A 15270-nucleotide genomic window follows, 5' to 3' on the forward strand; every position below is an offset into this window, starting at 1 on the left:
GATAAAACTGATTATTCAATTAAAAGGTAATGTTCCTTTAGGAAACATTATATATATACATTAACCTTCTAAATTGAAAATTGACAGTATGGTTATTCTATTAGTAAGAACAACAGAAACCAAGAAAGTTTTTTCTCCCAGATTGTTTTGTTGCCAGGATATTGTGGAAAAGGTCCATCTACCAGAAGTGGAGACATTATTTTTAATTAATATCACTCAGAGATCTAGCCAGAGGCTATCTAGGTTACATGCTGTTCTGCTCTAGTAAAATGTCATTATTAAAAAAATTAAATGGGTCAATAAAGTCTGAGTTCTACCTTCTGGAAAAAATTACAGCTTCCTAATTGTGTCAAACTAACAAAGCCTCATAAGTCTGAAGGCAATATTTCTACACATACTCTTTCAATTCCATGATCATACTCCACATAAAATGTTCCTAGGAGCAGGTCAAGGCCTGCACATTGCATTGGGAGGGCAGAAGAGTAAAAAAGAAAGGCTTTAAACTGTCTACCTTTGGGAGGGAGAACTTGATGAGAGATAATAAGGGTGGCCTTTCTCCATCTGGACAGAACCTGGGCTACCGGGGGGATTGCTTATTCCCTAATCCTCATGTTTCTGTGGGAACCAACTTCCCCGAATGACACCTTGCCTCCTCCCAGAGCCTCCTCCCTCTGGCCCCCCTGGCAGAAAGCACGGGGTGTGCATTGCTCACCACAGCCTTCGCTCCTCTCTTTTGCCTACTTAGAGACAGCAGAGGTTCTGCTCTGTTCCTCTCTCTCCTATGTTGCAAAGGGGCCTGTCCCTGCTGTCTGTGCTCCAGGGGCTGCGACTGCTCAGTGGCACTAATGGCTGAGTGAGTATCTAATTCAGGAGCAGAGTATCAGCAAGGCCACCCGCCTGCAAACCTAAGCTTTGTCTGCCGACTTAGATTTTACCAATGATAAAGGGTCTCCACTGTGTTGATCTGACTCCTGCCTCCGTTTCTTTCTTTCTTTTTACCTCCTCCCAACTCTCTGGCAGAAAACAGAGGTGGGTTTTGTCTTGTTCAATAACCAATACCCTCCAACCCCCAGCAACTGCGTCATAGGTCAAATGGGGTTCCAATTCAATTATCATTCACCAAGAGACTTCTATGTGTCAGGAACTTGCACACCCATCTAATTTAATCCTCACAAGAACATTATCCACATTTTATAAAAAAGAAAACTAGCACAAAGGTGAATTATAGTCATTCACATGATAAATACATGACAGGATCGGGATTGGAACGTAGGTGTGACTGACCCCAAAGCCTATGCTCTTTCACAGGGACCAAAACAGGGGGTGGAGTAGAATTCAGTGTGCATGAGTTGGCAGTGAACAACTGGCTTCGGGAAAATGAGTAAAAGACTGAGTTTCTAGCTGAGCACCATGTCATATGCCTACAGTCCCAACTACTCAGGAGGCTGAGGATCACTTGAGCTCAGGATTTTGAAGCTAACCTGGGCAACGTTGCAAAACCACCTTTAAAAAAAAAGACTGAGTTTCTAGAATGAGGTGATGGACCTAACAAGACGAAGAATGCCTTGGGGACAATAGTTCAATCTCCTGAAGTTATCTGCCTGTAAGTGGCAGAGCTGGCACTGGCCCCCAGGGAACCTGATCCTCAGTCCCAGCATTTGCTGCCCTTGTAGCTGGGAAATGGGAAGGCTTAGGCCCTCTTTACTGTACTGAGACAAGAGTCCATGCTTTAGTAGTCTGGGAACACTGAAAAACAGTGTGCAGGAGCCTCCTTTTGCTCTTTGAGTATAATAACTGCCTTAACATCATTATTACATTGAAAGCTTAAAAACAACTGCAAAGTTCCAGAAGAACACCTGGATGCCACTGTGTTGTTCTTTTCACATTGCATTTCAATCATACTGTCTGCTTTGAACCCCTCCACTGCTTCCTGAGTGATTATCCCTCCCACTATTGGCTTTGCAAACTTTTTCTGAAACGGGCCAGAGAGTAAACATGTTAGACTTTGTGGGCCTTGTAGCCCATCACAGCTACTCAACTCTGCTGTTGTAGCATAAAAGCAGCCCTAGACAATATGTAAACAAATGAACGTGGCTGTGTGCCAATAAAACTTTATTATGGACACTGAAATTTGAATTTCATATAATGTTCACATGTCATAAAATATCGTTATTATTTTTCCCAACATTAAAATATGTAACTACATTTAAATGTACATTTAAAATGTAGATTTGGCCTGTGGCTGTATTTGCTGACCTCTGGTACTGGAGGAAGACACTGAGTTTCACAGATTCATATGGTTCATAAGGAGTGGTGTGAATCAAACCAGCACTCAAAGCATTTACTTTGCTGGATGTCTTTTCAAGGAAAAGGGAAGTTAAAAAGGGATTTCTATAAAAGATATTTACAACTACCTCATCAACCTAAGTTGTCAGATACTAAAGAAGGAAGCTACAAATTGAGAGCTTTATACAAGTTTTGTAGTTTTACAAAATCCCTGCAGCTTCCATTTTCACAGGCTATCAAATTAGTATTTGATACACATACACACCTTTAGAAATAAAAATGACACTGCGATCTAGTGTTAACCAACTATTTTAACTGAGAACTTCAAAATAAGGTTTTCTTGGTACTATGCGTCAGAATAATTATATAATTTAGTATATTCCAAAATAATGCAAATGAAATGCATTTAAAAGCATAAAATTGCCTATGTATGTTAAGTGTAAGCAGACAAAGCATCAAGGATTATTTAAAATTCAACTGGGGTATAATTATTTTTCTCTGTTGGAGAATTTATAGGACGTATTTCCATTTTTGCGTATATTGACAAAGTTAAAAAAAAGCAGGATTTATTTTATATTCTCTATGTTTGTGACAGGAAGGCTTCTGAAATACAACCACTCCTTGTTTCATAAAGTTGAAATCCTAAAAAGATGCTCCTAATGATGTTATCTTATCTGTCAAATCCAACTTTTTCATTAATTTACATAATACATTTGAAGATGAGTCCTACGGTAAAATGCCATCCTAAAGCCAGTGCAAATGGAGCTGGGGAAGAGACACAGACAAGACACCTGTACTGCCACTGCCTGTGGAGAGCTGGAGTCTATTCCAGAAACTGTTTTAGAAGTGTTGGTTAGAAGATTTTTTTTCTCTTTTTCTTTCCAAATGGCATTTTTGATGACTCGCATCATTCCTTCATCTGCTCGATACATATTTAGTGCGTGAGAAACTATCTTTTTCATCTCTGCATGTTTCACAATAGGGCAGACGCTGTCCACAGGGTGTACGCATGTGCCAACCCCTTTGCATTTGAATTCCCTTCCTTCCTTCTTGCTTTACCTAGGTAACTCTACTCCTTCAGAGCTCTTCTCAAATGTCACTTCTTCAAGGACACTTTCTCTGACAAGGCTAAATTCCTCAAAAGCTACTTGTTCACATTAGTTTCAAAGAACTTCTTGATTTCTGCCTTAATTTCATTATTTACCCAAGAGTCATTCAGGAACAGGTTGTTCGACTTCCATGTAGTTGTATTCCTGTGGGGTCAGTGGTGACACCCCTCTTAACATTTCTGACTGTGTTTATTTGAATCTTCTCTGTTTTCTTCTTTATCAGTCTAGATAACAGTCTATCTCATTAATTTTTTCCAAAAACTTGGATTTTTCCAAAAAAGTGGCTCCTGGATTAATTGATTTTGAAGGTTTTTTTTTTTTTTTTTTTTTTTTTTTGCGTCTCTATCTCCTTCAGTTCAGCTCTGATCTTGGTTATTTCTTGTCTTCTGCTAGCTTTGGGCTTTGTTTGCTCTTGGCTCTCTAGTTCTTTTAGTTTTGATGTTAGGTTGTTAACTTGAGATCTTTTTAGCTTTTGATGTGGGCATTTAGTGCTATAAATTTCCCTTTTAACACTGCGTTAGCTGCATTCCGGAGATTCTGGTATGTTGTATCTTTGTTCTGTTGGTGGGAGCATAAATTAGCTCAACCACTGTGGAAGACAGTGGGGCAATTCCTCAAAGACCTAGAGGCAGAAATACCATTTGACCCAGCAATCCCATTACTGGGTATCTACCCAAAGGAATATGAATCATTGTATTATAAAGATACACGGACAAGTACTTATACGTTCATCACTGCATTATTCACAATAGCAAAGACATGTAATCACCTAAATGCCCATCAGTGAATGACAGGCTGGTTAAGAAAGTGTGGAACATATACACCATAGAATACTATGCAGCCATAAAAAGGAATGAGATCATGTCCTTTGCAGGGACATGGATGGAGCTGGAATCCATTATCCTCAGCAAACTAACCTAAGAACAGAAAACCAAATACCACATGTTCCCACTTATAAATGGGAGCTGAATTATGAGAATGCATGGACACGAGGCGGTGGGGAACAATACAAACTGGGGCCTCTTGGAGGGTGGGGGGTGGGAGAAGGGAGAGCATCAGGAAGAACAGCTAATGGATGCTGGCTTTAATACCTAGGTGATGGGATGATCTGTGCAGCAAACCACCATGGCACACATTTACCTATGTAACAAATGTGTACATCCTACACATGTACCCCAGAACTTAAAAGCTGGAAAAATAAAAAGCTACCTGTACTCTGTTTTTGCAGTACCTGTCATATCTGCAATGTTACCTGTTGGCATGAATACTTTAGCAGCTCCATGAAGGTAGGGACAAACATGTTTGTGTTTGTTCACTATTTTATACTCCATGCCTGGCATAGTCTGTGGCACGTGGTAGGCACTCAATAAATAACTGCAGAATGAATAAACTGATGAATTAATCAAATTGATCAAATCATGGCACTATAAACATGCAGAGATGGGTAGGACAGTTTTTCACCTCAAGAAATGCGGTAGAGGTGATTATGAACAAATAACTCTTCTACCAGGCACACGTGAGAAGTACCATAAGAAAAGCACAGAAAAAGAGCTGTCAGTATTCAGAGGCGGGAGAGATGGCTTTAAGAAGTATGGATGGGCCACATCCTGCAGGCAGAAAAGGGATTTGAAGAGGGCAGCATGTGATTCCATCTACGATGATAAGGACTACACCTGTGCCTTCCAGACAGACCAGGAGAGGAAGGGCCAAAGAGCAGGGAGTTGAGAACAAAGATCAGGCAAGTGACAGAGGCTGTACTGAAGCACTCTAGAGCGGATGGGAGGAGTGGGCAGCATGCATGGGAACGGTGCTGCTCACAGGTGCTGGGCGAGCAGGACAGTGGCAATGGGGACTGGGAGAAGCCTGTGCTAATGACATGCATTTTGGAACAACTGTAATCGCCTGACAGGTTCATTTTGCCCACTGCCCAGGTAGAACCGATTTATCAAGACAGGGGAACTACAATAGAGAAAGAGTTAAATATACATAGGGCTGTCTAAAAGGGAGACTGGGGTTTTATGATTACTCAAATCAGCCTCCCTGAAGATTCGGAGGCTGGGTTTTTAACGATAGTTTGGTGGGCGGGGGCTAGGGAATGGGGAATGCTGATTGGTTGGATTAAGGATGAAATCCTAGGGAGTTGAAGCTGTCCTCTTGCACAGAGTCAGTTTCTGGGTGGGGGCCATAAGACCAGATGAGTCAGTGTCCTGGTCTGCATGGAGCCAGCTGATCCATCAAAATGTGGGGTCTGAAAATATCTCAAACATCAATCTTAGGTTTCATAGCAGTAATGCTATCTATAGGAGCAACTGGGGAGGTTCGTGGTCTTCCGGCCTCTGGCTACATGACTCCTGAGCCATAATTTCTAATCTCGTGGGTAATTTGTTGGTTTTACAAAGGTGGCCTTGTCCCCAAGCAAGAAGGGGGTTTGTTTCCAGGAGGGGCTATTATCGTGTTTGTTTCACAGTTGAAACTATAAATTAACTTCCTCCCAAAGTCAGTTTGGCCTACGACTGGTAATGATCAAGGGCATCTGGGAGGTTACAGGCAAGACAGAGTTGATTAGGTTAGATCTCGTTTGCTGTCATAATTTTCTCACTGTTACAACCTTTGTAAAGGTGGTTTCATTACTGGCATACTGGTGAGAGAGGAAGCCACAGTAGGTAGTAAGAATTTGTGGTGGGGAAGGGCAAGGATTCCATGGCCTGCCCTGGCTCAGAGGCTCACCGGCTGTGATCTTCAGGTTATGTCATCACTACGCTTTCATTGCCTGCCTGCCACACAGGCTTAACAGCAGTACCTCCCTCATAGGGTTGATGTGAGGACCAAATGAGATAAAATATGACTAACTGGTGCTTATCAGAGTACCTAATACAGAATAAACATTCAGGATGGAAACATAAGGTGGGCATGGGTGGGGCATGGGTGGGAGGGCAGCTAGGTAGGTAGAACTTTTTTTCCTAAGCAAAGTAGAGACAAATAAAAGAAAACGGCCTAAAATAGAGCCGTGGAGTTCTTATGGGATAGATGAAGGACAAAGAAGCAAACATGAGTGGTGAGAGAAGCCAAAAAATACTGCAGTGGAAGTCAAGGAAATAGGAAATTTCAAGAAACTGATGATGGTCAACAGGATCAAAGACTGTGGCAAAGTAGAAGAGCTGAGAAAAAACCATCAAGGCACTTAACACCATTCTCATTAGAGAAGGACATGCTTCAAGTACAGTGACTTGCCATTTCACATTTATCACCAGAATTGGACAGGATAGCCTGAAAGCACACTTTAAAACTTTTTATTCCTTTTTCTCTTTTCTCCCTAGTCTCAAGATGTAATCCTAAGGCTTACTGCAGAAACCCTTTTTTTCCTCCTTAGTCTTAGAATACAGCCTTGAAACATACTTTCTCTGAAACACCACACATGCATATTTACCAAACTGTATGTATCTAATTATATGCTTACCTGGAAGTTCCAGGGGCTAAATTGGGAAAGACTGAGCATGGAGATCTAACTGCAAAATTCCAGAGATTACCTCAAGGCGGGTAGTCTACAACCTGGCCATTGCTGACATGTCGCCAGCCTGAGATGACAGGTACCAGAAAGACACACACAGACCTAGTACTCAGCACCGCTCCTGCCTTCCCACTGCTTGCTCTGGAAATAAAGTCACCTTCCTTTTGTCCTTGTTATTGGCTCTGCAAGCAGTGAGTAGCCGAGCCTTGCGTTCGGTTACATTATCACGGTTAAAATCGAAAAGCCTATTTACACCAAATGCTGGCAAGGATAGGCAGCAATTATAACTCTCATGCATTGCTACAAGGAATGAAAAACCACTTTGGGAGATTGCTTGGTAGTTTATTTTAATGCTAAGCATGCACCTACAATTTGTATGACCCACTAATTTCACCCTTAGGTATTTATTCAAAGGAAATAAATCAGTATGTCCACAAAGAGACTTGTGGAAGATGCTACTCACAAAGGCTTTATTCCTAATAGTCTCAAAGGGGAAACAGTCCAGTATTCTCTATTAGATAAATGGATAAGCAAACTGTGGTAACTTCACACAATGGAATATTACAAATAATAAAGCGACAAAAAAGGAACAAACTACTGGTATACACAACATGCAAGAACCTCAAAAACAAGTGGAGTAAAAGAAGGTAGACACACCAGAGTGTGTACCATACAAGTCTATTTATATTCCCCTGGAGGAAAAGCCACTGGATTTGGTGATTAGGAAGTCACAGATGAGCATTAGGAGAAAAATTTCAGAAAAATGATGGTAATCAAGCCATATGGTTGGTGCGGAGTAAAAGGTGAGGAAGCAGAGGTCATGTCAACTGCAGTCTCTAGCCCAAGTCTACCCTGCAGGCATGGCTCCCTGTGGTCTGAGAACTAAGAATGGTTAAAGGTTTTTAAAGGTTGCAAAAAAACAAAACAAAAAAATATGCGACAGAAACCATACGTGGCCCACAGAGCCTAAACTATACTATCTGGCTCTTACAGAAAGTTGGCTGATCCCTGGTTAGACTTTCTCCCTGTGTTTGGCACTGACGTGAAATGAAGTGACAGTGCCTGTGGCTTAAGGAGCAAGCAAGGTCAAACATATAAGCTAAAAGGAAGAACCAGACGACCAAAAATAGCTGGGAATCATGAATACAGCAGTACCTGAGAAGCGGTGTGAGTGATGAGACAAAGGATGCACTCGCACTGCTTCATATATAAACTGAAGGGAAGAAAAGAGCCAGATGATGAAAACTGGCCAGGAATCATGAATACAGCAGTACCTGAGAGGCGGTGTGAGTGATGAGATAAAGGATGTGCTCGCACTGCTTCTCAGGCACCGCTGCACTCATGATTCCCAGCTATTTTTGGTCATCTGGCTCTTTTCTTCCCCTTAGTTTATACACATGTAGGACAGTATCCTTAAAAACAAAGAGAGGGGTTTCTCTATGACAGGTGGAAAGAAGGCGATGAGATGAGGTGAGGAGGGAACTGAGAGATTCTATCAGAGGTTCCAAACTTCACAGAGGAGTAGGCTTTGATGCCACCTCAATGGGGCCTGTCCTGACTACTCTGTGTAAGAATCACGAGCTTTCCCAGCACTCCCGATCCCTGTTACCTTGGTTCCACTTTTCCTTTTCTTTCTGTAGGACCTATGACCTAATGTACTATATACGTAGTGCTTGTCTTTGCCAGCCCATGAGAATGCAAGTGCCATGAGGGCAGGAACACTTGTATTTTATTCCCCGATGTGCCCCAAGCATCTAGAATTCAATAAACCTGTGACGAACGAGGAAGTTTAATCTGGAGTAAGGGGTCAAGCTGGAGCAGGGGATCTCAATGCCAGCACCTCCTCAGTTTGGGGCTGGGTAAGTCCCTGTTGTGGAGAGTTGTCCAGAGTTTTGCACATTCCTGGTCTCTACCCACTAAATGCTTGCAGCACTCCTCTTAGGACAAACAAAAATGTCTTCAGACATTGCAAATGTCCCCTGGGGTGCAAAATCACCACACTTGAGAACTGCTGTGCTAGTCATGGACTTTAGGACTAGGAGGAAATCATTCATTCAGCAAGTTTTTACTGAGTGCCAAATATGGGTGAGGAACTACGGAAACATGATGGAAACCTGACAAGGTCCTTGACCTCATGACATGTACAGCCTGGTGACAAAAACAGATAATAAACTATAATTATTGAATAATTACAAATTGTGTTTAGTTACTGAAGAAAATATACAGGGTGGAGAAACTAACATAAGAGACCTATTTTATAAAGGGTAGTGAGAGAAGGCCTCTCGGAAGAGGGAGTATTAAGTTGAGCCTTTAAGTTTGAAAAGGAACCACCATGGGAAGAGAAGTAACAGCACACGCCTGGGCCCTGCACCAGGAAAGGGCATGGCACCTTCAAGGAAGGCTGGCACGGCTGGAGCACCATGGTGGGAAGGCGGTGTTTGAAATGAGGCCAGGGGCTAGGTCAGGAGCAGGGAGACCGCAGTGTAGAGGCTGGTATTAATCCTAATTGCAACGTGGTATTCATGGTGGGTTTACTCAGGTGGTGACATAATCCAATTAAAGTTTAAAAAAGACTCTGGCTACTGAGTAGAAACTGGACCTAGCCACCAGAAGGAATGTCACCATGAGTAACATTAGGGGATGAACAGAAGGATTCATCAAAAGTGCCCTAAGAAATGAAGGTTATGCCAAAGTGAGTGTGTAGCTGCCTCTAGCAGGTGTCAAAAGCCCGGGAGAAGGACAAAAGAAGAAAATGGCCATCAGGACTGAGGACTGGGAATCGGTGAGGGAGTCATGACCCAGCGACATGAGGGTAAGGGCTGAAATGTGCTCATGAGAACGTCACCAAAACAGCAAAACTGGTGTCACAGACTGGGACAGCAAGAGATGGGCAAAAATGGCTTAGCAGAGGCTTGAAAACTTTGTTCTTCCACAGGTTCAGGGCATACAAATATATGTGTCCCCAACTTCAAATACAGCTCTATAAGTATTCATGGAGTGAGTTTCATTTGACAGGAGATAATGGTATATATAGAGATACAAATAGACTGGAAGATATTACTATTGTGATTTCATGACTTTGAGGACACGCAGTACAGCAGAGCCTTTTGCTTTGAGGAGATTTTTCCACTGCCAAACTGGTCTTCTTCATTACAGCTCTGAGTTATTAACAAAAAGGTGAGGGCAAAAAGCACAACAGAAATATAGGCATAGAAAAGAACACAGTCACCAAAGTCCTAGTAAAAAAATGTGTACTTACCTATAAGCATTAATATAATCTTTCCTGTGTTCCAGAAGAAAATCTCTCAGTTTGCCAATGTGAGAAATCTAAAATTAAAAAAGAAAGCCAACAGTTTATATAGATATGTTACACTCATGTAATGAATTTTATATCAATAGAGAATAAAATGCAAATTGCAGAAAGATTCTGAAGCTACAAACTGAGCACCGTCGGTTTTAGACTCTCCTATAGTCACAAATTAGTTACCATTCCTGGGCCTCAGTCTCTCATTGATGGTTCCTTCTACCTCTAATTGTTAGGACCTATGACACTACAAGTAGGTGATTTCTAAGTAACTTAAAGATGAAATGAGATAATGTATGTCCAGTAATTACATAGCATGCATTCAATAAAGGTTAATTCCTTTTCTTTTCTTATAGCTAAAATTGTACAGCAAGTATTCCTTCTTCCAAGTGTTCTAAGGGACAGTTCTAAAGCTGAAGCTGTTGGGTTTGTAAATAGGGTTCATGCAGAGCAGCAGAGTTAAAGCAAAGATTCAGGGGTAACAATTTATCCCCACATAGCAAATATCTGTCTTTCCTCTGGGCTATTTCCATGGATGAAGAAAAAGAACTCAAAGGTACAGGAACAAAGCATTGTGTTTGTGATGGCTGTTTCTAGTATAATAAAAAACCTATTCTAAAGCACCTGTCAGGTACTGTGCATGGAACTAGTAATTCACAAATAAATAAAAAGTGGTGGGAAGAAAGCTCAGACCACAGTCAATGGGGACAAACATGTTTCCAGAGGGAGAATGATTACTAGCCAGTGGCCTGCTGGTCCTCTGACAACATCTTACTTCAGCTTCCGACTCACACACTTTGCACTCGTTTTAAACACACATGGCCCCAGCCTTGCAAGGTCTGCTGAACGTTCGTCTCTTCCATGGAAATTTTTCTGTCAAGGCCAACCCAGGCTAATTTTCACTTTGCTCTGATCTTAAAAGGACTTCTGCACACCACCCTCTTGGCACTCAATTATTCATGACCATGTACTCTGACCTAACTTGTAAATACACACTTCTTTGTCAGTTGCAGAACTATGCAAGGAGGAGCTGCTCAGCTTCCCCTACAGTTGTAAGCACAAGAAGAAGCACAGAGGTGATCAATAAACACTGTGGAATGAATATATGCCTAAATACAAAATAGCATTGATCACAAAAGAAACATCCATGGTTTGTCTGGAGATATGTCAGTTTGGGTTCAGCTAAATTTCCCACATAGTCTAGACTCTTATTATAAATGTGATTCAGAAAAATACCCTAAGGCATTGTAAGCAAACAAATCAAAGAAAAATAATTAAGTATGGTCACAATATTCATTTATTTCACAGACAGCAAATCAGGACTAAGAGACTGTCCACCATCCCTGACACTGCTCAACACTTTCATGTACATGGGCGATTTCTCTTCCCAATAACCCTGCTGCATTATGATACCTACTGTTCTCATTAACCAGTTTGGGAAAAGCTAAGTGACTAGTCCAAGGTTACACGTTTAGTATGTGAGCTTGGTTTCAAAAGCTCAGGACTAAGTCCAAATTCAGCGTTTCCCAGTGCACCACCGCTGCCTGCCTTACAATCCCTGTTCCTGCTTTCCACTCAGGCTGCATCAGGAAATCTTTTTTTTTTTTTTCCTTTTTTCGAGACAGAGTCTTACTCTGTCACCCAGGGCTAGAGTGCAGTGGTGCGATCTCGGCTCACTGCAAGCTCTATCTCCTGGGTTCACGCCATTCTCCTGCCTCAGCCTCCGGAGTAGCTGGGACTACAGGCACCCGCCACCACGCCCGGCTAATTTTTTTGTATTTTTAATAGAGACGGGGTTTCACCATGTTAGCCAGGACGGTCCCGATCTCCTGACCTCGCGATCCGCCTGCCTCGGCCTCCCAAAGTGCTGGGATTACAGGCGTGAGCCACCGCGCCCGGTCAGAAATCTGACTTTTAAGTCTGTTGGGAAAAAAAATTAAGAGATATGCAAGCAAGGGGTTAATTGCATCACATACAAGATTTTACCAAGCTACTCTTCTGTTTTAAAACCTTCAATGGTTTCCATCTCATTACCTCCTCCCCTGCCTACCAGGGGTCAAAAACTCAACTGCTTCTAGGGGCCAGGTGAACAGTATAAATGAGCAAAGCAAGGGAAATGGGTGGGTAGAATATATTCGACAGTGGTGAATTCTGGTTTCAAAATACACTGCAGTTAAAGGAAGCAGCTCTGCAGACTGATTTGCCAAAGGGCAGCCAATGAGTCATCTCAGTGTCTAAACAATGGGAAAAAGTCCAAACTCCCAAATGCAGCACTCAAGGCCCTTCACAACTCAGCCCTGAAAGTCCCTGCCGCACACCCTGCACCACTCCAGCCTCCATTCCGCACTACTTCGGCCTCCAAGTCCCAGGCCTTCCCCTCACTTGCATATTCATACGGTTCTCCCTTTCCCTGGAATGCCCAACCCATCATTCTCTCCCAGGCAAATTCTTCCTCCTCGTTCAAGATTCTCTTTTCCTCCTCATACTCACCCTACACTCCCAGCTGCAGTCAGATCTCATGCCCGCATAAAATGCTACAGGTGCATCTATTTCAGCACCTGCTCCTTCATGATAACAATGACTAGTTCACAGACGGATTTCCCTTCACCAGACTGCAAGCTCGGAAACGGCACAGAGTCCTCTCTCTTTCCCCAGAGCTTGTCAGGCACAGTTCCTGGCACAAAGCAGACCCTCAAAAACTTTTTTTTTTTTTTTTTGAGACGGAGTGTTGCTCTGTCGCCCGGGCTGGAGTGCGGTGGCCGGATCTCAGCTCACTGCAAGCTCCGCCTCCCGGGTTTATGCCATTCTCCTGCCTCAGCCTCCCGAGTAGCTGGGACTACAGGCACCCGGCCACCTTGCCCGGCTAGTTTTTTGTATTTTTAGTAGAGACGGGGTTTCACCATGTTAGCCAGGATGGTCTCGATCTCCTGACCTCGTGATCCGCCCGTCTCGGCCTCCCAAAGTTCTGGGATTACAGGCTTGAGCCACCGCGCCCGGCCCTCAAAAACTTTTACTAAATATTGAATAAATAGTCGGTACTGAATAATCCCAGAAGGATTATACCTCCTACGGTAGGCAGAATAATGGTTTTCCAGCTTCCCCAGTCCCATCCCCCTGTAAGATGTCCAACTCCTAATCGCTGGAATCTGTGACTACATGGTGTTACATGACAACAGGGAATTAATGCAGCAGATGAGTTAAGGCTGCTGATCAGCTGACCTTAAAGTAGAGAGATTATCCTGGATTATCTGGGTAGGCCCAATGCAATCACAAGGCTCGGTAGATGTGGAAGTGGGAGGCAGAGGGAGAATGAGAGTAAGGCCGTGTGAGAAAGACTCATTCCAATGTTGCTGGTTTTGCAGATAGGGAAAGGAAGCCAAGGAATGTGGGCAGCCTCTAGAAGCTGGAAAGGGCCGGGCAATGGGCCTTCCTTAGAGCCTCCAGAAAAGAACACAGTCCCGCCAACACCTTGATTTTAGCTCAGGGAGTCCCATTTTGGACACCTGACTTATAGAACTATAAGACAATAAATCTACGTTGTTGTAAGCCACAAGTTTGAGGTAATTTGTTACAGCAGCAATGAGAAACTAATACACCAGCAGCAATGAGAAACTAAGAGCCTTACTATCCACAACAGATTTTCTTTTCTTTTTTTTTTAGAAGTCATAAAGTTTTCCATACAAAGTTTTGAAAAGTCCAGAGGAATCTACTATACAGGTTAGATCCAGCTGCCACCCCTACTTTTAGTTAGTTCTATTCTACAAGGGAGGGATGGTGCCTGGGGATGAGTGCCAGGAGCAAGCAAGTCCCACAGGAGCCCACAAGCACACACTTATTATACAAGAGGTTGCAGTTAGTCTAACAAATGTGATCCCAACTTCATATGCTCTGTAATGGGAAACTTCTACGAAATGAGGTTATTAAAACAGAGTGCAGCTGGTTCAGGATTAAACGGAGTTCTTGATAAGAGGTGCGTTAAGTAATTACTGACTAAATAACATCAGCATAATAACTCAATACTTAACAGGAACACAATGTATGATATTTTAAATGCTAAGAATGAAACAATAAAGGAACATTAAGATTTCTTTAGAAATTCGAGAGCTCTGAATTTTCAATTAATTTCTTTAAAAAAAAACATGACAAATCAACAACAAAGAAAAAAGTTCAACAGATGTTTGATTTATTTACATAGGCATACCTAAGTCCCCAAATAGCATAACACAATTACCTCTGTAGAGAATGATTTGACTGTTTAATCACATGACTACCATTAACTTTATAACGACTCTTGGCCAAGCTTAATCTATTTACTGTTAGGCTTAGTCCTATTTTTCAGAATAAACTGGCAAAGAGAGCATATTTTAGCGCATACAATTCTGATGTGCTCGTTACATTTTCACATTTTTAGAGAGGTTAAGTAGTTGTGCGCTTTGGATTTTTCTTTTTTCTTTTTTGCAGGTATGGGGTCTTGCTATGTTGCCTAGGCTGGTCTCAAATTCCTGGGCTCAAGTGATTCTCCCCCCTTGGCCTTCCAAAGCGCTGGGATTACAGGCATGAGCCACCATATCCGGCCTATGTTTTGGACTTTAAATGTTTCCATATGTAGTGCTAATTTTGGAAGAGTCACTTAATATGATAAAGCAGGAATAAGTATATACATAAAGAGAATACCTCTTCTAAAAAGAGAAAGGCCATTCTGGTGTAAAGTTTGATACGGAAATCAGAGTAAAATAAAAGTGTATTTTAAGGATCTAAAACTACTGTCAATTTCTAACAGTTTTGATCTCACTGAATGATGTGGGGAAAGGGCACAGGGAAAAAAGGGATCATTGGTGAAGTCTCTGTGGGACCAAGTAGGTAACAAGATGCAAGGGCTAAAAACTGGGAGTGCTTTGGATGCTGAACCCATGTTTTGAGGCACCTCACAGGCCTGGACGGCAGGAGGAACACACCATTTTCACTGCTCTGTGTCTTTGTAACTGCTCTTCCTCTGCCTGGAAAGCCTTCCTTTATCCCAACCGCATTCCATCTTCCAGGCTCTGCTTAAATGACACCTCCTC

At 42.4% G+C, this 15270-nt stretch overlaps 1 protein-coding gene across 2 annotated transcripts in view; it reads right to left on the reverse strand.

Annotated features, from left to right (window-relative positions):
* STX18 (syntaxin 18) overlaps positions 1-15270 on the reverse strand; it is a 123868-nt gene that overhangs the window by 41242 nt on the left and 67356 nt on the right. For both annotated transcript variants that reach the window (XM_023206893.2, XM_026455643.1), the window contains exon 2: positions 10163-10230. In XM_023206893.2, the coding sequence (XP_023062661.2) occupies positions 10163-10230 (68 nt within the window). The remainder of the gene's footprint in view (positions 1-10162; positions 10231-15270) is intronic.

The sequence above is a fragment of the Piliocolobus tephrosceles genome, chromosome 3 (assembly GCF_002776525.5).
Source record: "Piliocolobus tephrosceles isolate RC106 chromosome 3, ASM277652v3, whole genome shotgun sequence".
Taxonomy (NCBI): Eukaryota; Metazoa; Chordata; class Mammalia; order Primates; family Cercopithecidae; genus Piliocolobus; species Piliocolobus tephrosceles.